This window comes from Melitaea cinxia, chromosome 2 (assembly GCF_905220565.1).
Source record: "Melitaea cinxia chromosome 2, ilMelCinx1.1, whole genome shotgun sequence".
Taxonomy (NCBI): domain Eukaryota; kingdom Metazoa; phylum Arthropoda; class Insecta; order Lepidoptera; family Nymphalidae; genus Melitaea; species Melitaea cinxia.
In genome coordinates, this window is record NC_059395.1 from 15,048,398 (window position 1) to 15,075,955 (window position 27,558).

The following is a 27,558-nucleotide window of genomic DNA, read 5'->3' on the forward strand; positions in this document are numbered from 1 at the left end:
CAGCAGTAATTACCAGTAATCAAAATGAAAAAATAATGGTATTTGTTAAAACTACAACCAAATTTGTAACAAGGGGTACAAATATCGTAAAAAAATAAAAAATAAAAATATTTCCGGAACCTTTGGGTAAAAATGGGTAAAATTGTAATATGTTATAGTAAATTACCTGGTTTATCGAATCCTTAACGGTGGACCACTATTTACGCCACACCCTGTATATTGACAACAGAACTTTAAAAATCTAGGGGGCCACGTATGAATCATTTTAATTTTTTCCGTAAATAGCGAGTTAATGCATGATTTTTTATCAACCCACTCATCCAAGAACCCAAGATAACAAGCTACTTGTACTTTTTGATAACGTTAGACGCTATGCTACAAACGTGACATATGACCATGGAAAAACAAACGTATCAAAATATTAAGTTTTACAAATATGTGATGTTTATTGCTACTGAATTCATGATCGCAAAGTGATTACATATACTCCTAACAATGGGTTGCTGCAACGATTATTGTTTTCCGCCAAAAGAATCAAGTAAGTGCAATAAATATTTAATTCAATACGTTCATGATATCGTAACTTGTTAACTGATTATATGAATTAAAAAATCTTCTACAATATAAACCAGTTTATTTTGGTTTTCCGTAATGTTATTATAACATTATGTATAATACCCACACCACAATTTGAAATAAAGAGAGTTCAGACTAAGGAAGATGAAGCTGCAATAAACTACTTACTTAGTACTTCGTATTAAGACAAATCATCAATAAGTTAAAAGAAAAAATAATAAGTAAAAGTGACAATTTTTGTGGTATAAAACATTTAAAACCTGTAAGAACCGAAATACGTTGTTAATGACTGTAATATAAAAACAATGTGAATGTTATCATCTCCTCTAGACTGGTCTGAAAAACAAGTGAAATCGCTTTGATACGTAGGTACCTAATTAATGTTTTTTGCGTTTACCAACACTTATTATTTAAGACAGGTAAAATAAAAAACAATAAGAAATGAGATTGTTATTGCAATATTGACTTATTTATCTAATCAAAGGAATATTATGACTTCATGAAATCTCCATTCAATTTATCTTTTCTATTTATTTATAATTATAAATAATACCTTCTTCAACCTACAGACAAAATGTATAAATTGTAATAATAAGACTGTACAGTTTGATGATTTTTATTTTGTATTTTTGTTTTAGACTTTCGCACACCAATACAAGGTTTTAACAGCATTATAAATTATATATAAAAATTGAATTTGCAATTAGTTCCAACAGGCGGCCTTATCGTTAATACAGCGATAAGGCCGCGATGATATGATAGTATCAAGTACAGTAAATAATACGAAAAAAATTAAGAAGCCTGTAACTTTAGTAACTTTTGTTACATGCAAGTTTTAATAAGTAATTAATATTAAGTGTTAATGTAATAATTTACTTTTTTTCTTTATTGCATTGCTTATTACAACCGTAACTTACTTAACTATAAAGTTGAGGTGTGTTATTGATATTTAAAAGTTCATACCCACCATAGAGCAGATAGCAGATCCATTAGATCCATTAGATAAAACTCAAGGCAATACTTGTGGTCGCGAATACAATTCAAAGATTTTTTACTCGGTTTTAAACTTGTAGCATTCTCAGGCAAGAAGAGTGAAGGAAAAACATCGTGAGAAAAACTAGATTTGTCGTAAATAAATTACAATAAGCCTATCTAACTAGAACTCCTACTAAACAGGCTAATTAATAAACTACTTTGTAAGCCCTTAAGCGGGACAAAAATCAATTATAACAAATTTTCTTTTATACTAACATTGTCTTCACAAACAACAAAGAACGATAAAAAACACAAAAAAGAATTGTCAAATTTGGTGCAGTTGGAATTTACTCACGTGACGACTCGATTCAGCCTGTAACATCCCACAGCTGGGCATAGGCCTCTTTCTCCGATTAGTAGAAGTGTTGGAGCTTAATCGACCACGCTCCTCCACAGCGGTTTGTCGGATATGTTCCCTACTAGTCACAATCGCTATCATGTATTTATGAAACAACCGGGACCGACAGCTTAATGTGCTTTTCGAGGCACGGTGGGGAGACCCACAAGGACAGACATTCAAATCGGAAAGAAATATATATTATATGTTATATACATGTATGATGAATTTGTTATGTTAAAACACATTCATTCGTGGAACTACATTGAAAAAATTTATATATTTCATAATTTTTCTCGTGTCTGTTCTCCAGGGGAGCCGATACGGTACGATCCAAACTTCAACGGACCCATCCACAACCGTTCTTGCACGGACATCGTTTGGCTAATCGTATTTATCCTTTTCCTCGGAGGATGGGGATACGTCGGATACTACAGTAAGTTATACCTATACTTATACGAAGTGTACTTGATTATTCTTAATTGTGACTATGAGAACAATTATTAGCACATCTAGTCATCCAATGATAATATGACGAAGCATTTTTATTTGAAATTATACATAACTATTTAAGTGTTTCTTTGCATTTCTTTCTTTGTTTCTTATTTCTTTCTCATACGTAGGTACGACAGCGTAAATTAAAATAGTCTTGAACGCTTCACGGTAATTTTTCCTTGTTTATTTTTGGAATGGTTTCCTAAATTTTTATTTCACGTTGTTGTATGCTATCATGAAACGTATAAGAATATATTTTATTGTTTGTCTATTCGGGGTATTTAATGTTGAAGCCTAAAATTAATACATTAATCACTTAATTATATTATAGTTTAAATTTAAAAAATTATAGTTTTGACTATATTGTCATTTAATTTATTTAATTAAACATAACGATATTATTATTTGAACACATTTTGTCTATAAACTCTGATGATAAACGATAGATTTAGAATTTTAGACCACAAAAGTCTATTTTGTGATAAAAATTGTGGTTAAGAGCTCTAATAACTTACAGTATGTGCTACGTAATTAAATTGTAAAATTATTGTTCCATCCAGGTATGACCAGAGGCAATGTCGAAAAACTTTTGGCACCTATTGATTCGAACGGACGACGTTGTGGACTTGACTCTGGCCTTGAAGACAAAAAGTACTTATTATTCTTCAACATTGCAAAATGCTTAACACCCGGCACGCCGATAACGGGATGTCCTACGACACAAGTTAGTTATACTTATCTTATTCGTTAGTCTCGTTGCTTTCCGTAGACATTACATTTTCAGTAACTCTTTGTTTGTTTCAAGGTATGTGTATCACAGTGCCCTTCGAAAACAGTTCTATTGGAAAAGGAGATAATACAAAATCCTTCTTCGTTTAACCAAATAAAAAGCGATATGGTGTGCACAGACGGCCTCGACGTCCAAACAATGTCAAGTTCGGAAGCTCTTGAACACATTAAGCAAGAAAGATGCGCTAGTTTTGTTCTGCAAAGTCAGCCAGGTGAAATTAAGTATTATTTATTTCGTAACAATGTTGTTTTTTTTTGTTTCTATCTAAATAGTAGAATTAGTATAATAACTATTCAAATAATTAAAGTGTCTAAGGAGCTTGTTATGTATATTTTGTGTGGTTAATTGTGTGGCATGGTTATCTCTCGTGATATTGTGCCGCTTAATCTAACAGACAGCAACTAGACAGAATAATCGCACTTTAGTGTTATTTCGCTGCATCGGGGACCTATCGACTCTGCAATGCAAAGATACATCGAAACCAGTAGAGTCAATGCTAAGTCGAAGCAACGGCGAGACATGCGTTCGAAACCCGAGAGAGGCTCAGAAGTCGCTACTGAACAGGGCGACAGCTCTCGATTCCTACGTGGGGTGGATCGCCGCCAGCTGGGTGACGTTCTTCACCAGAAATGAACGAGATACTCACGTTGTAGGTAGCATGTGGCTCAGACATACGTTGCACGTAATCTCACCATTCTAATTTACCCGGCATGTGTACTGAACCGTTAACACTAACCTGAATGATATCCCACGATTAAAACCGATGTAATGAATTAACATATACATATAAGTGAATAAGTTATTTATATACATTTAAAATATTGATGGTGTAGATTCTGGCTAATAAGGATTCTGTAAAATTATTGCTTAATACGTCTATGTATATGCTAGTTTGTATCAGCTCCCAATGTAGATATTACATGCACATATACGAGTAGCTACTAATGCATGCTTGGTACACGTAACAGTGCTGGGACGGTGCTTTGTTAATGTCACGGCAGCAGTGGCGGTGTTAAGAGAACTATCAAACGGAACGCTTGACCTGGTGGAGTCACAGGTGCTCGAACAGCTAACCCAATTAATAAAAATTGACCAGGTAGGTAGCACATGCACACATACATATATAAGATAATCTTGCTGAAAAGAATGCGTATATAAAAGAAATCTTCTCGTCAGAAGAATTAATTTTCTTTTACAAACTCACGGGTAGAAAAAGCCATTCACATGTTACTTTCTAGCGTAACGATCAGTATTCTAAAACATTTTACCCTTTTATTTTAATATATTTTTATATATACAAATAAAAATAAACACACAAGCATTGTTATTATATAAAATCATAGGTACTTGACTTATAAAGCCGATCGATTGCGGGATAACCACCCAACTGCTGGCTTTGAAATACACAGGCCAAAGACGGGCAGCAGCGTCTTCGGTGCGATAAAGCCACCAACCCAGCGTGGTGACTTTGGGCAAAACACGTGAGTTCGCGCGATTTTTGGCGTGAACTTGTGGAGGCCTGTGTCCAGCATTTTACTTAAATCTATAAGAATTATCAAGAAAAAAATTATTCGATGTCGGGAGCACTGCGAAGTACGCATTTAGTTTGACGAAGACATTACACGGAGCACGTATTATTTATTATCAAGACCAAAAAAATCACAATTAACATCGTAACTGCATGTACAATAATGCCATTGTTCCTACCTATGCTAAATATCATCAGTATTGTGAATGATTAGATATACCTAATTACCTACTTAAATTCATATTCACTAACTAAACTCCATCTACTTATTCCTGTAAATTTTCTTTAAAACTTTTCTTCAGTAGTTTAGATATAACCTACTATATTAGCATATTGTTATTTAATACTAAAAGAAAAATAAAAATAAAAAACAACACAATTTTTTAGTCTGAAGTTTCAGAATAAAAAAGAAATTGTATAACTAATCACATGTGCTATGTTTGCGAGCAGCTATCGTCTCAGATTGTACAGGACTTAGTACAGTCTCGCTGGTACATGGCGGGCGCTCTGGTGGCCGTGGTAATTGTCTGTTTCATCTATATCCTTCTACTCAGATGGGTTGTTACGCCCGTTGTATGGGTCTCTATTGCTGGATTGTTCGCACTAATTGGATTCGGTAGGTATTTCTATTAATAGAACTTACATTCGTTTAACTTTTCGTGGAATAACATCTTGAACATTGTTCAAGTCTTAATTGAAGGCATTAGCTATTATGTGTTAAATAGTTAGATACGATATTTGAATAATTAATGGTCTTCTTTTAGCTACGTATTTGTGTTATAAAAACTACGAGTATTACAAAGCGAATCCAGTGGGCCTGTATCAGACAACTAACCTGAAGGGTTACGCACAAAGTATCTTCACCAAGAGTGAAACGTGGCTCGTGATTCTAATAATTTTAGCGGTCTTCTTCCTGATATTGCTACTCGTAATCATTTTCTTGCGGAAGCGTATAGTTATTGCTATCGCACTCATACGTGAAGGAAGCAAGTAAGAAAAAATTTTGAAAACATATTTTCAATTTATTCGAAAAATAATTTTGGATTAAAGTTTTATTTCGTTAGCCAATTTAAGTATATCAAAGTATATTTCTGTCACTATAATTTTATATATGCGCAAACCACAATTTTAATCACTGACCACAGTTATTTTTAAGTCTAGATAAGACAGGCGAAACGATTAAATTTTATATAATTTACCATTTTCAGAGCGGTAACCGCCATAAAGTCCACAATTCTGTTTCCTATTTTCCCCTGGATATTACAATGCGGTATCATCGTGTATGGGATACTGGTTCTCATGTACCTATTGTCGATAGGCGAATCGGCATTTCGTGTCGTTAACCTTAAGAATGACACAAATTGCGACTGTGGAGATCTTTACAAGGAGGTAACACTGCTTATACTATTAATTTTAAAAAAGTGCAATAACTATGAGGTCATCCATCAATCATCATGAGGCTCGAAAGAGGGGGGGGTATAGCGAAATGTCACAAGGGAGGGGCTGTAATGAGATATCACGTGTGTTTAATTTTCGCTAAACGCGAGATTATTCATTTTCATTGATTCGACGCTTCAATTTCAAAAATTTAGTCAAATTATAAGTACTGTTTTGTTAAATTATATTCTGAAATTTTCAATATCCTTACTTAGTACTAAAAAATACATGATTTATGGATATGTTGGGGGGGTAGTCTTGGAACTCACCACATGTAACCGGAGTGGCGTATGTTAAAAAGTTACTAAAAATATCACGTGATTAATTGACAAGCCATATTAAAATTTTACTACAGTTTCCTTTACATGTCTTTATTTAGTTTTTACTTTAAATTACAAATCTTTAATAAACATTGGACATATTTAGCTTGCATGTTTTGTGTAAGTAGGTAGGTATGTATGTGTTACGTTATCATAAAAATTTTCGCAGTAAAATCATTATTTTAATCGTGTTTCATTTGTTGACTAACGATACGCGCAAGCGTGATTATTAACGTACTTTAACGTATTCTCTCCGCTTTTTATATTTTTTATATTAATGTCCTCGAATTTTTATCAAAACAAATTATATGTAGGATATGACCTTGTATAATTAATTTATTGTCATTGTCATCATCATCACATCAGCTTAGGCTTCCACAAGTAAAAAATAGGAAACATATATTATACAAAAATTGTCTTTGCTCGCAAACGAATAAAAAACCGACTTCGATTCCATCGACAAGTAATACAACGGAGGTAGACGGAAAAATAGTCAAGTAAATGTGCATTATCAAAGATTAACCTTTTGACCGCCGTAGTCACCTATACTTGACAAGGGCTAGCGAGTCCTGTGCGCCAGCGACGTCTATAGGTGACAAAAAACACGGACCACAAAAATATTAAATAAAATTATTAAAAAAATATTTCTAGTATTTTAATTCAACATTTATGAAAATAGAATATCCCCGCAACATTTAAGTATAAAAAACAAGTCTTTTAGAGCTACACGTACTGAGAAACATTGAAATAAAAACATGCATTTTTATTCCACGTAAATGATATGTCCAGAACGCCGAAGTCGTCTATAGTTGACCGCTAGGGATGTGACGCAAGAGGTATAAATAAATAATAAATAAATAAATATTTACAACATACACACACGGTCATCTGTTCCTAAAGTAAGAAACTTAATGCTTGTGTTATAGGTAACAGCTGACTGGTATAGCTATTTTTTTTTATAAGCATACATATAAATATAAATAAATATATATTATACCCAGACTCGGGGTGGGAATCAAACCCATAACCTCCGGAGCAGAAAGCACCGCTGACCTGTAGTCACTACAAACTGCGCCAACGGGCTAGTCAAAATGGTATAGATGATTTATATATTCTTTATTGCACTTTAAAAAATCATAATTACAAGTCATTTTTGCAATTAGCTATTCAAAATTCAACTCAAACGTGTTATATTTTCTATAAATAATGTAATATTTGAATAAAACAAAAGGTAAAAAACATAAAACTATCATCAGCTAACACATAAATAGCAAATTAATAAAAAATCAAATCAACTAAAATCAATCAAATCGCCATAATAAATCTGATATCTCAAATCTGGCGCATCTCTAGCGCGTAGTCATTAATCCGTTCTCTACACGCCGTTGTCAAGTATAGACGACACGCTGATGACGTCATAAGCGAATAGCGAGAAAACTAGTGAAGTGCAAGACGAGCGATACCTTAGAACATCGTCGCATTTTGGAAGGCGTCGATGATTTTAATAATTAATATACAATAAAAAAATATATATTTATTTTCATTTTTTTTATCTAAGGTTAAGAGCGAAATTACGATTTTCTTTCTCATTCTCAAAATCATCTGGCAGCATCAATATCATCTCTAACCCCCATTCTCATAAAAGCTTTTTTTCTAAGACCCATGTCGTGTCGTGTGTCGTGAAATATTTGATTTGAAATATTGCTACTTACTCAGTACTGTTTTAGTACTATTTGCTACCTAAGCAAAAAAATATTTAACGCATGTAAATATTTCTTTTAAACTAAGGCTGGCATCGACCGCACCGATTATATTAATTTGCTTCATCGGATCAACTACTGAGTTGGGGAACAATGGAACACGGGGCACTATGGAACAGTGTCGATAAAAATTTGAATTCTAAACTAATTCGTGTGGTAACGCTTCGACCAATTACAGCGTGTAGGGACTCTTGAAAATCCGTAATAACTTTTTACTGGGTGTACCGATTTTGATAATTTTTAATTTTATCGAAAGCTAATATTTATCATGTGGTCACATACAAATTTCACTGAGATCTGATATCTATTTTTTGAGTAATCTTTGATAACGCGTAGTTACTTGACTATTTTTTCGTCGATCTACGTTGTATTCGAGCAAACACAATTATTCTTGTTCAAAAGTTGAGATTTCTTTTCAAAGTACTTTCTTTTTAGTAAAAAAGTTTAAAGAATAGGTAAATGATATTTTTTTTCATTAATTTTAATCATTTGAGACAATTGTGTGGAAAGTTCAAAAAATAACCTAAGTTTTTATAAAACTCGTTTAAAACGTTGGCCTTATGGGGCGCTATGGAACGGGGCACAGTGGAATACTGTTCTGATGAACTTTAAATAATAAACTATTATGTAATAAGACAATAATTGTGTTTGCAGGCAAACGAAAAAACTAACTTCAATTATATCGACAAGTAATACAACGTAGGTAGACGAAAAAATAGTCAAGTAAATACGCATTATCAAAGATCAATCAAAAAGTTGTAATCGGGTTTGGATGAAATTTAAATGTGACTACATGATTAACATCGGCTTTCGATTAAATTAAAAATCATCAAAATCGGTGCACCCAGTAAAAGTTATGCAGATTTTCGAGATCTCATTATAAAATCCTGGTTTCCTTAGCATGGTACTATACCGGGGTTATCTCCTTTCCAACAAAAAAAGAATTATCAAAATCGTTTCATAAACGACAAAGTTATCCCCGAACATAAATAAAAAAAATATAAAATATATATCGAATCGGTCGAATTGAGTAACCTCCTCCTTTTTTGAAGTCGGTTAAAAAATTACAAGTTTGAATTCGGTTAATTTTTTTCTAAATTACTTTTCATGTATATATCGATTCGATTCGAAATCGATATATAGCCTGCGGCTTCCTTTCGTGCGACACAGCACGTCTCTAAAGAGAGTTTCATAACCGTAGGTCAGCTGCGCCGTAGTCGTCCAGTCGTGACAATGACGTCATGGCGTTAGAAAAGAGTGTTGTGCTTTACTACGATTATTTTTGTAATGTTTGTTTTTTATTTATGTTGTTGTAAGTATATATAACGTATAGTGCAAGATAACACAAGAAAAATATTAAAAAATAAACCTTCCTAGATTATATAAGTAGTTATTTATTGCATAAAAACCAACAAAAACAAGTCACTGTGTGGTACTCGATAACGACTCTTGGCAGCACTATTTTTTTCGTAGGTATTTTTGTTTATTTTATGCCTTGGCGTACAGGGCACGGGAATGGTTTTGAGGCGTGGCGGTCAAAAGGTTAATCAAAAAGTTGTTTGTAATCAGATCTCGATGAAATTTAAATGTGAACACATGATAAACATCAGCTTCCGATTAAATTTAAAAATTATCAAAATCAGTACACCCAGTAAAAAGTTATGCGGTAGTATAATACAACGTAGGTCGACGAAAAAAAAAGTCAAGTAAAAACGCATTATTTGATATAACTCGAAAAGTAGTTGTTAGATCTTGAATAAATTTAAATGGGATCAAATGACATATACCACTTTTCGATTAAGAATTTTTTTATCGAAATCGGTCCACTTAGTCAAAAGTTCTAGAGTAACATACATAAAAAAATACAATCGAATTGAGAACCTCCACCTTTTTTGGAAGTCGGTTAAAAAGACGACCCGCATTGTTCCACTCGCATAATTTTATTTGCTGCATTGCTGCTATTAGATATAACTAGACATTTGATAACTATGCTTAGAGGCATATAAAAAAACTATATGCCTTTAACCTTCTGTAAAAAATAGATTTTTTAACATAATACAATTTTTATTGTAATATATTAACTCATTGACAAACTATTTATCCACTTTATAATACTAGGAAGTAGGACCATTTCAAATCACAAGTGTTTCTATAATTTCAGGAAGGAGCCGCGTGCAATCCTGGAAAGTTCATAAGTCAATGCCACGACACAAGGTCTGGGATACTGCCATGTCAACTCGCCTCTTGTCACTTCACGGGCATCGACAACCCTCAGAGTGTTATATACATGCATCGTACGTACTCCTACACTTTTAAGATTATTTTAGTACTATATTATACATAACGTAACAAAAAGTATATGTTGCATTAAACTCTTACGTCTTACCGAACACGAAACAAGATGCCTTGTCCTAGCCTCAACATTGAAACACTCAAAATGCTAATACTTCCATACAGCATAATGATTCTTAATCTATACTTTTCCTTATAAACAAACTCGAAATGAATTTTTAATCGGCCCAGCTGACTCTGAGATTTTATTTTTAAACGGAAATATAGGACTCGATGCGTCACGATAATTATATCTATATCATTAATTATATCTATATAAAATTTTGTAGCCCTTTATACGGAAATTGCGCAGAAAGAGAAGTACGAAATGTTGCACACTTATACTTTGAGTATATAGAGAAGGAAAGCAGAAAGCTATTTTTTTTTTTAAGTTATGCATAAAAAATACATTAAATCAGTACGAAAAAATATAACACACGCTACCATGTATTTGACACACAAAAACGTATATAAACTCTTTTCGTTATTATTAATTAAGTATAGTTTTGACAACAGAACTTTAATTATGTTCAAACTTATAATTTACATTAAATATGGTCGAATTTCGACCGCTGGGCGATAACTCGTTATAATGAAAAAACAATGACATATAAAAACTCGGGACTGATGAATGTAAATACTTTTGTCTTTCTATATGATGAAATAAGTACTTAATTGAATAATTAATTATAACTTAATTTACTTTCAGTTGTCAATTTACTGGGCTTTTTCTGGACAATGTTCTTCATAAGTGGCGTCGCTGATATGATGCTAGCGAGTACATTTTCTACCTGGTATTGGACTTTCCGTAAGAAAGATTTGCCATTTTTCACACTCACCTCGGGAATATACAGAACACTAAGGTAAGATATTTTCATATGAAAATACATAGTTTTAAATACATATTTGTATTTTATATATACTAAACTACTAACAATAAGTACTATAAACATGATTTTTGTAAAAACCAGAAAATACAAAACTTAATAACGTCAAAGATAACTAAAATAATTCGGTTTATTTAGATTTATTCATTTGGTTTTATACGCGCATTTGCTAAATCTCTTTTGATTTATTACTATTAAATTTTCTTGATTATTTTTTTTAAATATTTTTAGATCTTATACATAACTTACCATTTTTTTAGATATCATTTGGGCACAGTGGCTTTTGGAGCTCTCATTATTGCCATAGTGCGAGTTATCAGGGTAATTTTGGAATACATTGATCACAAAGTGAAGAAGTTCGACAATTCTTTCACACGATGCATCATGTGTTGTTGTAAATGTTTCTTCTGGTGTCTGGAAAATTTTCTTAAGTTTGTTAACAAGAACGCCTACATTATGTGCGCGGTACATGGAAAAAACTTCTGTAGAAGTGCCAACGACGCCTTCTCACTCCTAATGAGGAACATTATTAGAGTTGTTGTACTGGACAAGGTTCGTTGTTTCTTTGTGATCTTTTAAATTATGTGTAACGATTTCTGTAAAAGATTGGAAGCCGAAAATTATAGCTTTCTGGTAAATGTGTCTTTCAAATTTTGTTGCGAAACACGCAGCTTTAATTGAATTTTATTGTCAAATACCGTAAATATGTATAAAGTGTATATATATTTAATATGTGTATATATTTAATATAGAACTTTAAATTTCCGAGAGCCAGAGATCGGAGTGCAATATATATATCGATTTACATGCCAATACAATTTTATTTAATATAAAAACTTGATCATTTTTTAATGAATTTTTAATCGTATATATAAATTTTCCGAATAATAAATAGAATTTTTAATGTGTTGGCTTAATTTAATAAGTACAAATACAGACTTATTACAGGGCCAACCAGAGACTTTAAAGATAAACAAAAGAGTAGGTACTATGTATATATGCGTGTATGCGTCAATGTTTCAATTCGTGTACTTTTTTTTTATTCATTTATTGTATTTTTACAAATATTTTAAAAAATTTGAGCTTTCTGCTCTCCTTCTCTACATACGAGTAAACTATCTGTGCGAAATTTTATACTCTTCCGTCCGCGTAATTTTCGTAAAAAGGGTTACAAAGTTTTTGCTTCACTTATTAATCTAGAGAAGATATATTCAAAATAGTAGTCATTGCCACCTTATCTAAAAACTCAGAATTCGTTATATTTTTTTGTCGTTTATTTACTCATCGCATTTCTGCGTTAATTGCGTATATTGTAATGGTTATAGATAATAGCTTAATAATTCATTTAGTTATCCTATAGTAAAAAAATAAGTGTAAATTAAAAATAAACTAAAATGATTTATATTCTTATAACTCATTTAAATAAATATTACGGGTTAGGTATTTTACACATTTGCTCGTTTAAGTTTCATTTTATGATTGATGCTCTTGCGTAGGAAAAAATTCTGATTAGCTTTTTTTAATCTGGAGCAGCAGCCGAAACACTTCAACCTTATAGCTGAATAATACTACTCTCAAGTAGTTCTGTGTTCCTGTGGTGAGTTAGGTGGCCAGAGCCCCAGGAGAGGGTGTGGTAAGTTCGACAACGAGCTTGCGATGCTTCTGGTGTTCCAGTCGTCTATAGGCTACGGTAACTGCTTACTATGAGCCATACGCTTGTTTGCCGCGCTAGTTGTAAATTAAAAAAAAAAACGATCAAGTGCGAGTTGGACTGGCGCACGAAGGGTGCCGCACTATTATCGATAAAAACGGCAAAAAAATAATGTCTGTTTTATAGGAAGCCCCCCCCCCCCCCAATATTTGTTTTATTTTAATTTAGTTATTTATTTTTTAAATAAATATATAACTAAATATTCTTTGAATGTTTAAAGCGTCTATCTTTTGCCGTTATCAATATATAACAAAAAATCACGTTTGTTCTATGGGAGCCCCCTTTAAATATTTATTTTATTCCGTTGTAGTATTTGTTGTTATAGCGGCAACAGAAATACATCATCTGGGAAAATTGTAACTATCTAACTATCACGGTTCTTGAGATACACCCTGGTGACACACGGACGGACGGACATCTTAGTAATAGGGTCCCGTTTTACCCTTTGGGTACGAAACCCTAAAAAAGAAAAAAAGGCCATAATATTGTTGCACTTTCCAGGTAGCTTGAGATACACCCTGGTGACACACGGACGGACGGACATCTTAGTAATAGGGTCCCGTTTTACCCTTTGGGTACGAAACCCTAAAAAAGAAAAAAAGGCCATAATATTGTTGCACTTTCCAGGTAGCCGACTTCATTTTCTTCCTGTCTAAGCTATTGATCTCGCTGGGCGTGGGATTCGCTGTGTATTATTTGCTGGAGTGGAACTACGTATACGAGGTGACGCGCGGCGAGCGCCTTCACTACAACCACGTGCCCGCCGTCATCCTGTCCATCGCCACCTACCTCATATGCACCATTTTCTTCAACGTCTACTCCATGGCCGTAGATACGCTGTTTCTCTGCTTCCGTACGTTGGAGTTTATTATACTGTAGGCCGTATTAGCATAGTAGTGAGCGACAATTAATAAATAAATGATTTTACTGAGGTAGTACTAGAGAGAGTAGACTGGGAAAGTACGTTGACCTTACAGAAGATCACAGCTAAATAACGCTCTCGAGCAGTGCTGTGTTTCTGTAGTAAGGTGGCCAGAGCTCCTGGGAAGGGTTGGGTCGGCAGCGCGTTTGCGATGCTTTCTTGTGTTGCAAGAATCTATAAGCTACGGTAATCACTTACCATCATGCGAGCTTGACGCTTGTTTGCTGACCTAGTTTATAATAAATAGAAAAAAAAATGACTATACAATAGGCCGTATTACCTTAGTAGTAAGCGACAATAAATAAATAATGGTCTCAACAATAGATGATTTCATGAAATCGCTCTTACTTTGCTTTCGTAATTTATAGATTATTATAATGTAGCCAATTAAAAATGCATTATTGGAATCAGCTTGATTGTATGACCTTACTAGTGGCAACTATCGATAAGTTATGGTTGATACCATAACTTATCGATACCTTATTTTATACGGAAAACCAACCTTATTTTATATGGAAAAAGGTCTAATATCTGAATCGGATTCAACAAATGATTGCATTGATCGTTAGTTGCAATATCATGTAAAAATATTTAAGAAGTATTTCAATGGAATAATCTCCAAATTGCAATTTGGAGTTTACATCGTAAAATTAGTCACGTATGATTGATGATATGATGTATTGATGAATTTAAAAATTACTTCAGGAATGAAAAAGTCTTAGGCGATACTAGATACTTGTTGTTATATAACAATTTTTAGTAATCAAAAATTTTATTTGTTTTAAAAATAAGCTCACATGTTAGGGATAATTTCTGTAGAAAAATATACCTGACAATGCCCACGCAAAATGTTTTAATAAATTAATTCACACGAATGTATCTTTCAAACAAATACACGGCAACAGAATAAATGCATAAGCCATCAAATATTTGAATGACTAATTATTTATCTGTCACTGTTTTCTTTCTTTTTACAGTTGAAGACTGCGAGCGTAATGATGGATCTCCGGAGAAACCGTACTTTATGTCGAAGAATCTTATGAAAATTCTGGGTAAAAGAAACAAAAAAGCTATATAAAATAAGTGCCAAATTTTTCAACTGATAATTCTAAGAAAATTTTTGTAGTTTTTTACGAATTCGTAATTGGACTAAATTTTGAAAAATCATTTTTAAGATATCTTTTATCTGTATCTTTGATAGAATTATTATGTTAGATATTTTAACTCAAAGAGGGTGAGATTACCTAAGAGCTGTAATATTAACGTTTTGGAAGTAATTTACTATTAAGTTATGATGTTTGTATTCATGTATTTTCTAAGAATTTTTCATTAGTGTTAGTTGAGTATTTATATTCAGTGGCAGAACAATTATTTTTATAAATTGTCTGATTTTCTACTTATTGTAAAAATATTTCTATTAAAAAATAATTCCTATTGAAACCTATCTTTTATCATACAACGAATGAAATATCCCACTACTGGGCATATAGGCCTCTTTCCCCATGTAGAAGAAGGATCAGAGCTTAATCCACCACGCTGCTCCAATGCGGGTTGGCAAATATTTTCCTACTATGAGTAACGATCGCTATCAGGTGTACGTGATAACAACCGGGACCGACGGCATAACGTGCTCTCCGAGGCATGGTGGGGAGACCCACGAGGACTGCCCAAACGCTCAGACCACGGCAAACACTTGTATGGCCAATACAAATGTTTGTCATGTGCGGGGATCGAACCCACAACCGCCAGCGCAACAGGCACAATCCATGGCTGTGACCGTTGCGCCAACGCGGCGTCAGGCGCGTCAAACGGTCAGGCGGAGTTTGAATTAGTGTGTGTAAAAAAACAAAGATATCATATTCATAATCTTTATCTTACATAAGTCTGAAATATATAACCTACAATGTCACAACTACTCTTCCATGATGCTATTTAATCTGTGCTGTGTAAGGAATGCAACATCTAGCATAACTTCTGGGTCCAAGAGCTCTTTCACGTCATCATACCTCAAACTTTCTTCGTAAGCGAACATTATACTCGAGTCATCGAGCATCATTTTTGAAGCAACCAATGCTGCAATGCAATTTTTCAACCTTGCCATTATTTCTCTATCTGATTTACTTATAGGCTGAAAATTAACATTTTTGACTATTGTAAAAGTAATTATTGAGTATATTTAATTTCTATTTAACTTACAAATATGAATACTTATTTGTTATTTATACAGTAACCAGTCAACAAGTTGTTTCACGTGCTTTAATGTTTACTTCTCGGCATCTTTGTGCCAAAGAGTGATGTTTAGCCATTAGTATTTTAAAGTAAAGGAGTTTTTTAAATTATATAGTTGTTAGAATAGACCATACAGTTGGTTAGAGTGTGAGTTATTTATTTATTTATTATTTAATTCATTTAATGTCATTGAATGAATAGCATGATTAAAGACTTAATTTTACCTGTAGTTCATAGTTCTCAATTTCATCTTTGTTCTCTTCTACTACAATGTTTTGTTGCTGTGGACTCATCCATATGAAACCATTATTACCAATTATAATTGCGATACCACAAGGCAAGTTATGAAAGTGGTTTTTTCTGCGTTTGATTAATGATGGAAATACTTTTATTAATACTCCTTGGGACAACTGAAAACACAAAACTATTACATTTTTAAATAATCATATGTGTTTATAAAGTAAACAGATTTGAGGGATGACTTATATGTTTATTTTTATCTGGTATTTGTTACACTTTGTCATTGTACACATCTTTTATTTTATCAGTAGTTCGTTAGTTGTGAATGGAATCTGTTGACTCTGTTGAAAAGAATATTGTTCATTAGAATTAAATAGTTTGTCACAAATCAATATGCTACATAATAGTCTTCTCTCATCTATTTTCATACTTGCGTCAGTATTTTTTAGTTTGTTATAATCATAATTTTGAATTAAAAAAGTTGTAAGTGGATACAAAAATACATATTAAAAATACTTTTTTTTTGTAATAAAGTAATCTCAAAAAAATCACCTTGCCATACTTTAAACTTCTTGTGTGTAATGACAATGATCCATCTGAAAATACACTCTGTACTTCGGCACTTATAAGGTCACCTTCTTGCAAGTGCTTTCTCATCATTTGCTCATCTTCTGCTGACCTTCGACGCTATTTAATAAACAACAAATTTGGTAATAAAAATTACAAGTTGATAACAAAAGAACTTATAAGTTTCTCTTTTTGTCATAGCAATATAAGTATTAGAATAATACTGACCAATTCTCCTCCAGGTAAGTTAACTGAAGACAACTGCAGGATAGAATCCAGGCGTGAGTTAGTTTCTACTTTCCATCTCTTCTGTTGAACTTCCAGCACTCTGCCAACCACAACGTCTCCTATTTCACCAACATATCTACTCTTCAGTGGTCGCACACAGATTAACTTATTAACTTTTTGCATTACACCAGCTACTGATGATTTTATACAATCATCTTCTACATATGTTCCATGACCACTGTAAACATTTATTTGTAAAATAAATATTTTTATTTATTACCACATGCATAATCTATATAAATAAAAATGAATGTTGCTAAGCGAATAACTCGAGAATGGCTCGACCAATTTAGGCAACTTATTTTTTTGTATGTTCCTTATGGCTATCATACAAAAAAAATTACTATTAATTTTTAACAGAACAAAGTCTGACCGGGCATCTAGTCACTAAATAGTATGAAACAAAGTCGTTTTCTCTGTCCCTATATCCCTATGTCCCTATGTATGCTTAAATCTTTAAAACTACACAACGGATTTTGATACAGTTTTTTTTAATAAATAGAGTGACCAAAGAGGAAGGTTTATATGTATATTAACATCCATTAAATAGTGAAGAAATACTGTTATTCTTGAGGTTTCTAATGTGATGTCGTAAATAATTACATTTCTTCCGCTTACATTGCAAATGCAGGCTGAACCCTACGAGATTTATCAAAATAATGTACTAAGTATTGTACACATTGAAAAGTTCTACAGAAAACTTAGCTATGGTATATGTCTATCTCTTATGGATATCCCACAATAACATTTTTTTGTCATTTTCTTTTTACGACAAATAATGACTAATTTTCGAAGCGATTTTAACCAATACAGCATTAACCCTTATCTAATTAAATACCCTAAATACATTGTTGATTTAATATATATCTATAGGGCCCTTTACAGCATATAATTTAAATGAATATTTTCGAAGATATTACATATTTAAAAATTACGGGACGTAGCATTTGCGGCGGTTCCGTCCGGCCGGGGCGGCGGGAGCATGCCTATAAATATAGTATAAAAAGTAAATAAGTAGAAATGTAGTGTATGAATTTAGATATTCCAAAGATAACAAGAAATTTTCATGGTTTAGGAAAAGAAGAATTGTTTTACTCTAAAGTTAACACGTGTGGGCCACGGGCAGTAATGAATAAATCAAAACTACTGGATCGATTTTAATCATTTTTTCAGTGAATGACATATATTTTATATCCGTGCGAAAACGGTGCGGGCCGCTAGTCTTATATATAAAAATGAATCATAGAATGTGTTTGTAAGCATATAACTCAACAACGCCTGGACCAATTTTACCAATTCTTTTTTTAAAATGTTCGTTGAAGTCCAAGGATGGTTTTTACGGCGAGAAAAATTCGAATAATTTCCGTGAAAACCCTAAAAACAGCCCTTTTCTTTTTCCCATACAAACGTTCTCTAACTAAAGTGTAGAGTCAATTTGAACTTTATTACTATTCAATAAAGTTCATGTTAAATAAAATATTATATTAGGGAGCATTTTACGTAAGTTATTAATGATTAAATTGATGTTATTCATAGACCGCATTTTAATTTAATTTACATACAGTAAAAATGGTATTAACTAGCTATTTCACATTACCTATCATATTGTTGCGAGGGCATTAACAGTGGAAAATTCCTGTTCTGAAACTATCGACTCCAAATTTGGTACGAATCTGATGTTGATGAGCAGATTTTAGGATAACTCATGCCAAATAAGGATTATGGGGGTGGACGTTAACAATGAAAATTTTAAATGTATGTAACTCCGAAACTACTGAGCCAATTTTTATCAAATTTTTTAAGCATTTGTAATTTGGTCCAACTTGGGAGATAGGGTAGTTTTTATCTCAATCGGACCAGATAGGTGACGCTGCTATCAGTATGTAACTCCGAAACCACTGAACCAATTTTTATCAAATTTTATAAGCATCTGTAATTTTGTCTGACTTGGAAGATATGGTAGTTTTTATCTCAATTGGACCCGTTAGGTGGCGCTGCTATCAGTATGTAAGCTATAAAATTTGGTAGGTGTTTTCCGAGCAGGACAACGTCTGCCAGATCCGCTAGTTAATTATAAATCAAGTAATTAATGTAGTAAACTAATTGCTCGAAGTACTTCTGTCGAGTACTTTATCTTGTCGAATGTTAACTGTAAAAATCTTATATATAAAATTCTTTTTTCAAACACTTATTTTTGTATACTTATTGTACATTGAATATCCGAGGTTTTTACAGTTTTAATTAACCTACCGCATAAAATCCTGCATACCGCTGATGACTTCTCCCGGCGTATAAAACCGTGGTAACTCATTACTTGAAGCAACACAATGGTTAACTCTTTCAGAAGCTAGTCTTATTGTAACACGACCACTCATTTTAATACTATATTAATACTATAGTTTATTGAATCTACCACAAAAATAAATTAAAATGTCAGTGACAAACAAAACATGCGCATGAAATACAAATGAAACTTTTTCCTATTTATTTATATCATAATTTACTCTTTGATCATAGTACTCTGTGGAAACTTTGTCACGTTTGACAGTTAGTGCTCCCGCAGACATACAATTATTTTTTTTTTTTTTGGCTGCATGTTAGTGCATTGCCAATGACAGAGACATACAATTGTAAGTTGGCCGACTAAATCGCATAGTATACTAAATGCTCCCGCACACATACAATTGTAAGTTGGCCGACTACCGAACAACTAAATTGCGTATTTTTACAATTTAGTTGATCAACTTTATTTTCTTGGTTGGTTAGCCGCAGACTATTCGATTTAATTGGGCGCCACGATCGTTGCTGATGCTTAGTGGAATGCGGTTATAGGCTTTGATTCAGTGCTGCCAACGTGGGGGATTTTACCTAAAATTTAAGGATATATTGAAAATAGCGGAAAGTTTCAGGGAATACATTTTTTTTGGGCTATGTTTTTGGGAATTATTAATTCATCTGAACGTCATATAAAAACGAATAAAAAAAATTCCCAACTATCAATTCTTAAAAGAACTTGTTTAATGAACATACTAAAGCAAAGTATGCATAATGCAATAGAAAATAATTTATTTTCTATTTTAAAACCCTTTGAAAAATAAAAACAAAAAAAAAATAATTCGACTGATTTTTAAATAATTTCAATTTTAGGTTTAGAGGGTTTGTTTTCAATGTAGGGACTTTTGTTAAAATATTTAGGTAAAGTTTTTTTCAAAAGTTGGCAACAGTGCTTGTTACCTTTCTTAGCTTCTGTGAACACACATTTATTTTAAACGTTAATTTGTTCTTGTTTTTTAACATCTAATAAATACAAATGGTTACGTATGATAAAAAGGATTGTTACTTGGTTTTATTTTATTATAAAATTTAAGTAACATTAGCTACCATGGCGGCAAATGCTGCACCTATAACAGCAACTGATAGTTTATCACAAGCTTTGAAAGCAAATATTATACCTAATCAAGAGTATTTATTACAAGTAAGTGTATATATTTGTTTAATAAATGCATGGTTAACATTACAAAAACAAAACACTAAATTTTACCCTTGTTTACAGGGCTCAGTTTTAGATTCAGCTGTAGAAGTCCTTCTCCATAGACTCCGTGGCTTATGTGATAATGTAGATGCTGGTCCAGAAACGTTTGATGACCAAGAAGTTTGCTTTAGTTTGAGAGATCCTAATCAACAGGTAAATATTTAATAAATATTGTTATGTATGAGATTAGGGTATTACAAAACTTTATTTTTAAATGTTTACTCGAATTTCACACAGTAAAATGATTAACCTTTTTTGGATTTTATCGCGGCTTATTAGGGTCTTTTCGTGAACATGGTTGCTGTAAAATATTCCAAACGTCGGGCATGTAAAAAATCTAATAAACTGTGATAAAATCTATAAAGTTTATTTTTTAAATTACGATAATTTTGTTTATCAAATGGCTGAGGATATTCGGACATTAGCGTGACTCCAGCTGTAATCTAGCGTGACTGGTACTTCTCGAAAAAAACTAATCAAACCTCAAAATTAGACCGTTCATCGGCATAATTTTGTTCTGTGACGACTCCGGATTCTAAAGAACACTCTAGCGGTATTCAGTGTGATTAAATTACGGAAACAGAATCACAATAGATTTGGAACTGTACTTATTGCCAGTCACGTTGGTCATGCTACATTACCGCTGGAGTCACGCTAGTGTCTGAATATCCTTATTATTTTCAAATACATTTGACAATGAAATGGACACATACCACAATACAGTTTTGGAAGATATATTGGAACACATTTGAATTCGTAGACACAGACTAGATAATGAGTATTGATTCAGACTCAGATGTAACACCTCATTTTTAACTTTAGCTAATCATGAGATAACCTTAAAAAGAACTAGACTGAATAATCATCATCATATATAGTCTCTAGGATTAATATGTTTCACAGCAGTTTAGATTATCATTTACTATTTGGCCATGTATCATTAAATATAAAATTGTAAATACTGTTACATAATTGTAAAAATATTGAAACCTATAACAATAAAAACTGAAGTGTAAAACTTGATTAAATCTAGATATATTACATGTGTTCAAGTCTACACCGTTGACGTTACGAGTAAGGAAGGCACTAGACGCCAGAGACATGCCCTACCAATTGAGATATATTGGTCAACCAGACTTAGGAGATAAGAATAGACCAACTGTGGTGAGATCGAGCCTTGACATTGCCTGCAGTGGGATGTTGCTTGAGTTTCTTAATGAATTGGGATGTCGAATTGAATTTGAGTACAGTGTCAAAGGTAAGACTGAACTTTTTATTAACATAGCACTCTGTGTCTGTCCGAAGTGATGATAAATGGCTACTTTTTTTGTGAAAGTGATATTTATTCATCTATCTATACATGTAACTAAAATTGAAGTGTCTGTGATTCAAAATAACTGCTTTTTCAAGTGCCTATAGTTTTTTTTTACACTATATTAAAACAAAACCTCTAAGCAGATAGTAGAGTCACTACTAACTGCACCAAGAAGCCAGTTAGTTACTAAATTTGGCTGGGCGACCGAACTGAAAAAAATGTGATACTAAAACCGTAACAAAAATATATAACGGAAGTGACGTAATATCAGTCACACGACTGTATAAGCGTGTTCAAGTAAATACATCGTATTCCAACTGGTGTAACCTTACTGTGGGAGTTCCCCAAGGTGGCGTACTTTCCCCTCTTCTTTTTTCAGTTTTTATTGACTCGATCACTAAGGTCATATCTTCCAAATACCACTTATATGCTGATGATCTGCAAATTTATCGCCATTGTAAGTTACATGATGTCGCGTCTGCTATTATCTCCATCAATGATGATCTAAGGCGTATTACTGAATGGGCTGATAGTTTCGGTCTTACTGTTAACCCGGGAAAGACTAAAGCATTAATCGTAGGTAGTAAACGCATTCGCTCTCGACTTGATATAGCTGAACTACCCCCTATTACCGTCGACGGCGTTCCTATTACTTTTTCCGACTCTGCTAAGAACTTAGGTGTTGTTTTTGACTCCAATCTTAACTGGGATGCTTATATCAATGAGATCAGTCGTAAGGTATACTTTTCACTCCATTCTCTAAAAGCACTACAAAAATTTTTACCCTTCAAGACTAAAGTTTCTCTTGTGCAAACTCTCATACATCCGATCATTGATTACGCCGATGTCACTTGCTTAGATACCACCGAAGAATTGCTTAACAGACTTGAGCGACTACAAAATTTATGCTTGCGTTTCATTTTCGGCTTAAAAAAATATGATCATGTAAGTCACTTTCGTAAACAGCTTCAATGGCTACCTATCCGCCATCGTAGAAATTTTAGAATACTTTGTTTCCTTTTTAAGACTCTTTTTAATCCTCGTTCTCCTTCGTATCTACGGGACCGCTTTTCTTTCTCTCACAACGATGATTCTCCGTGCAGATCACTTAAACGTTCTCTTCTTCAGATGCCCACCCACCGTACCGATTTTTATTCTTACTCCTTTACTGTACATTCCGTTAGACTTTGGAATTCCCTACCATATGAAATTCGCGATTGCAAAACACTATCGCTATTTAAGAAAAGAGTGAGAAAATTCTACCTTAATCAATCCTAGTCTAAAATCAATTTAATTAAGTGTCCTTATGCGTATTGGAATTTATTATCGTATGTATTATATTATGTATCGTATATGTGTATGCGTGTATGTATAAGTATCGTATTATTTGTATCTACGTGTGTATAAATTATTATGTATTTGTTTATATATTGTATAATTATGTATTTATATTATATTTTTATTATCTATATGTTTAGATTGTACACGCTAATTTTGCGACTGTTTTATAAGTTTCCTGTAGCAGGACTACTGGAAGAGATTCCATCATGGGATAAGTAGTGCCTTTGTACCAGCATTGTTTATAAGAGCTATTTCCTTTTGCTTTCCTAGTGTACATAAATTGTTAAATAAATAAATAAAATAAATATGACATTTGTATAACTAAAATATTACGAGTAAACTTTTTTTTAAAATATTTATGTAATTTTAAACTGTCGACAAAAATAAATAAAGACATATGTTTTTTTATTTTACTTAATACTTTGAATTATTATTATTATTATTATGTTTGATTTACATATTTTATTTTACGGTATTTGTTATTTTCTAAAATACTAAATTTCCTAAATACTTTTATGTACTTAATTAAAAAATATACATAAAATTCAACTTTTTTTTTTAAATTGTGTTGCTTCTATACTATCCGAAGGAACTTCGTTCCTACCTGGTGTCCCACGACACCACATAATTTTTATTAACTATTTTGTGTAGGTGGAATTTGGAATTACAATGTCACTACAACTGTTTTAAGAGCAACTTCACTTCTTGGAGGCATATATATATATATATATATAACTAGCTGACCTGGCGAACTTCGTATCACCTTATTTTTTTCTGAAATATAATAATAACATAATATATCAAAATAAAATATAGCCTATCTTTTAAGTTGGATCGAACTGCACATGGTGTGCGAATTTTATTATAATCGGTTAAGTGGTTTAGGAGTCCATTGAGGACAAACATTGTGACACGAGATTTATATATATTAAGATATATGCATAATATAGTAGAGGAACACTGAAAGTTTTAGAGGTTTCTAATGTGATGTCGTAAATAAACAACGCTTAAATCGCAAATGATTTAGCAATTGTTAAAACCCCACAAGTAACTTTGAGTAAATTTTTCAGGAGAGACAAATCTATTTATTTAAATATAATATACTGTATATAAATATTTATAATTGCTATATGTTATAGTTCTTTTATATACCTAGCCATAGCTTACTTTTTTTAAATTTTTAAATTTGGTTAGTATACTAATTTTAAACATTCTTTTTTTTCACTTGTGTTGTTTTAACAATCAACGTGTTACATGTTTTGTTTTAACACACAACTGAAATAACTCAAGGCAGTTAAAGCAAGAAAAGTTAATGAAACACAGCAGATTACTTATTAATTTTATTGAAATACCTTTAAATTTTGCACATAAACACACTAACAGTTACTCGCAATCACTTTCCATGTCATTTGTACATTCTAAATTAGTAGTGGGCCATTGTAGGAGATCTTCATAAAATTCTTTGTACTGTTCTCTGTGTGTTTGTATTGTGTTCCTATAAAGGAACATAGGGTATTAATTTTCTTACATCCCCAATTTTTTTAAAGTTTATTGGCTTTTTTGTTGAATAAGCAAGGTTGATGGGAAGGGTGAGCTGTTTAGGCAAACAACTTTTTTTGGACATTCTTAAATGGAAGTTTAAAGCATTCATTGTATTGTCAATATATTCCAATGCTTTAATTTTTCCAGGATTATCTGCTATGTGGATGAAATGAGAATACTTTGAGATCAAAAATTTATCTTTTGAGTTTTGGGCACATTTCTCCCATATGAACATTCTGACAAACAAGATTTTTTAAACCATGTCTTCCACCATATTTTAAAGTTGATTATGTCACTTGGTTGTACAAGATGGACAAGAAATTTTAATAATAATGGAGAGCTACTAGTAATAATTTTCATGATGCGAAGTGACGGTGTTGCCAACTTGAGTGTCAAAACAACATATTTGAAAAAGTTATGTTGTTTTAACAATCAACGGCATTTTGACGATCGTTTTTTTGTACTGATTTGACTGCAGTTGTGTTGTTAAAATACTCATTCTTAATTTGACCATAGACAAGGGATACAAAAAAACAAAAAAATTAATTTCAAAAAAAGTGTTACTTGTGGGGTTTTAACAATCACCGATTCAAATATTTATTTTGTATTTTGCATTGCACTCGTGCGAAGCCGGAGCGGTCGCTAGTATGAAATAAAATAATATCAAAAATTTAGGAAATTTCATGATTTATTATAAGACTAACTGGTACCCGCGACTTCGTCTGCGCAGGATTAGTTAATACTTCGAGTAGCTTATTATCTTCTCAATATCTATCTATATACCAAAATTGTACCAAATGTGCATTAGAAATATATTATCAACTTTTATTGTCAAGGCCAATGAAGCTATATTATTGTTAACTTTCATCAAAATCCATTCAGTAGTTTTTTCGTAAAAGAAGAACAAACATCCATACATCTATACATCCATACATACAAACTTTTGCATTTATAATATTAATAGGATTTAATAAAACTACATCACATATTCTTAGCATTTATCATTAGACAATCCCTTTTATATTTAATTTTATTTTTTATGTTTTCAGGGTATATGTTTAGGAAAGGAAGAATGAAGATAACAGTTGCAAAAGTGTTTAAAATATCACAGAGTTCAATGCCCCCTGAGCCAATTTCACAGAGTTATCTTGTTGAATTATCTGTGAGTAACTATTTGTTAAATAGAATCTACATCAACCTTTTAGTGCTTGGCTGAACAAGTAACTATAGTCAGCTACAAAATCTATTTTGCCTCATTGCTTAGGCTTATAGCAGCCAATAATATAACAATAGTATACATTCATTACCACAGCCGTGAATAGAGTACTCAGCTGAATTTCTATCTTAATGCTGTGAACCCGATAGGCGCATTATAAGAATTTAGGCGATACCTCTAAAATAGGTCGAATCTTACATGTAAAATACCAGTACAAAATCTTTAGCCTAAAAGCTAAAGTTCGGAACAATAAATATTTAAATTTTGTAGTTTTACAAAAAAAAAAGGTTGTTCTTTAATGCCTAAAACACGCTACACTTATAAAACGTAGTGCTAGATTTACGACTTCAATTTTTTAATCTTCCAGTGATGAAAACACACTGAGTATTTTCAGCAACGTTCTAATCTTACTTTAGGAAATTTGCAATAGCATTGAATGTGCTAACTTAGCTGGGTCTTGTGTTCACTAGAATATGTGATTTGTACATAGACATATTTTTAAGTATAAATACACTTAATTATATTTATAAATTTCAGGTATTAGCTCCTCAAGGTCAAGATGCTATTGGTGAAGATATGCGTGCATTTGCAGACCAACTCCGGCCCCTAGTACAGTTAAATAAAATTGATTATAAACAACTTGGACATATGTCCGTCACCTAGCCAATGTTTCTTACTTAGATGGGCTTTATATTTCTCATTATCAAACTAAGTGGTAAACATAAAGCCTCTCTTAGTACTCATAATACAGATACAAACAATACGTAGTAATAGACAGATACTGCCCAATAGTAAAATCATTAAATAAAATGTCATTTTTGTCTTTCTCGATTTGGCAAGGAGCTTTATAAGTTTAATAACAGATAATATTTCTTCTTCTACATGGATTAAATCAATAATATTTTTATAATAGCTCTTAATGTAAAAAATAAAACGCCTTTTTTTATCATACTACCTTATACATTTTTGATTATCATATCAAAAACTGACCGCTCCAACGGGGATCGAACCCGCGTCCCCGACTGACCGTGTCGGCGCTCTAGCCAATTAAGCTATGGCACGATGTACCCGCTAGATCGAAATTCTTGATATGATTATTTTATATTCGGTTTAAGCGAACCGTGGCGCCGTCTATAGTGAGTTCTTTAGAAAAACCCGT

The 27,558-nt window shown here is 32.5% G+C and overlaps 3 protein-coding genes across 3 annotated transcripts; 2 read left to right on the forward strand and 1 right to left on the reverse strand.

Annotated features, from left to right (window-relative positions):
* Positions 1–495: 495 nt before the first annotated feature.
* Positions 496–15,563, forward strand: LOC123661996 (choline transporter-like 2). The gene is made up of 13 exons (XM_045596898.1): positions 496–538; positions 2,262–2,384; positions 3,004–3,167; positions 3,249–3,444; positions 3,659–3,882; positions 5,212–5,377; positions 5,526–5,751; positions 5,970–6,150; positions 10,440–10,572; positions 11,319–11,472; positions 11,757–12,048; positions 13,835–14,060; positions 15,107–15,563. Exons 1-13 carry the CDS (start codon positions 496–498, stop codon positions 15,205–15,207), a joined length of 2,229 nt encoding a protein of 742 aa, XP_045452854.1. The 3' UTR covers positions 15,208–15,563.
* Positions 15,564–15,983: 420 nt separating this feature from the next.
* On the reverse strand, positions 15,984–19,935 carry LOC123660957 (exosome complex component RRP4). Its single transcript, XM_045595978.1, has 5 exons — positions 19,704–19,935; positions 17,394–17,631; positions 17,151–17,285; positions 16,583–16,768; positions 15,984–16,257 (listed from the first exon to the last, which is right to left on the reverse strand). Exons 1-5 carry the CDS (start codon positions 19,826–19,828, stop codon positions 16,042–16,044), a joined length of 900 nt encoding a protein of 299 aa, XP_045451934.1. The 5' UTR covers positions 19,829–19,935; the 3' UTR covers positions 15,984–16,041.
* A 749-nt stretch (positions 19,936–20,684) lies between these two features.
* LOC123665590 (mediator of RNA polymerase II transcription subunit 18) lies at positions 20,685–27,214 on the forward strand. Its single transcript, XM_045599875.1, has 5 exons — positions 20,685–20,928; positions 21,007–21,138; positions 22,039–22,243; positions 26,233–26,345; positions 26,937–27,214. Exons 1-5 carry the CDS (start codon positions 20,836–20,838, stop codon positions 27,060–27,062), a joined length of 669 nt encoding a protein of 222 aa, XP_045455831.1. The 5' UTR covers positions 20,685–20,835; the 3' UTR covers positions 27,063–27,214.
* The last annotated feature ends 344 nt before the right edge of the window (positions 27,215–27,558 follow it).

Bases quoted from the DNA above. Each gene is read 5' to 3' on its own strand.
- LOC123661996 (XM_045596898.1), top strand. From the start codon at position 496: ATGGGTTGCTGCAACGATTATTGTTTTCCGCCAAAAGAATCAA. The intron at 2,385-3,003 runs GTAAGTTATACC...TGTTCCATCCAG, and splicing joins GGGATACGTCGGATACTACA to GTATGACCAGAGGCAATGTC. The intron at 12,049-13,834 runs GTTCGTTGTTTC...TGCACTTTCCAG, and splicing joins GAGTTGTTGTACTGGACAAG to GTAGCCGACTTCATTTTCTT.
- LOC123660957 (XM_045595978.1), bottom strand. From the start codon at position 19,828: ATGAGTGGTCGTGTTACAATAAGACTAGCTTCTGAAAGAGTTAACCAT. The intron at 17,286-17,393 runs GTCAGTATTATT...TTTATTAAATAG, and splicing joins ACTTACCTGGAGGAGAATTG to CGTCGAAGGTCAGCAGAAGA. The intron at 16,769-17,150 runs GTGATTTTTTTG...TTGTGTTTTCAG, and splicing joins GAAGTTTAAAGTATGGCAAG to TTGTCCCAAGGAGTATTAAT.
- LOC123665590 (XM_045599875.1), top strand. From the start codon at position 20,836: ATGGCGGCAAATGCTGCACCTATAACAGCAACTGATAGTTTATCACAA. The intron at 22,244-26,232 runs GTAAGACTGAAC...TTATGTTTTCAG, and splicing joins ATTTGAGTACAGTGTCAAAG to GGTATATGTTTAGGAAAGGA. The intron at 26,346-26,936 runs GTGAGTAACTAT...TATAAATTTCAG, and splicing joins GTTATCTTGTTGAATTATCT to GTATTAGCTCCTCAAGGTCA.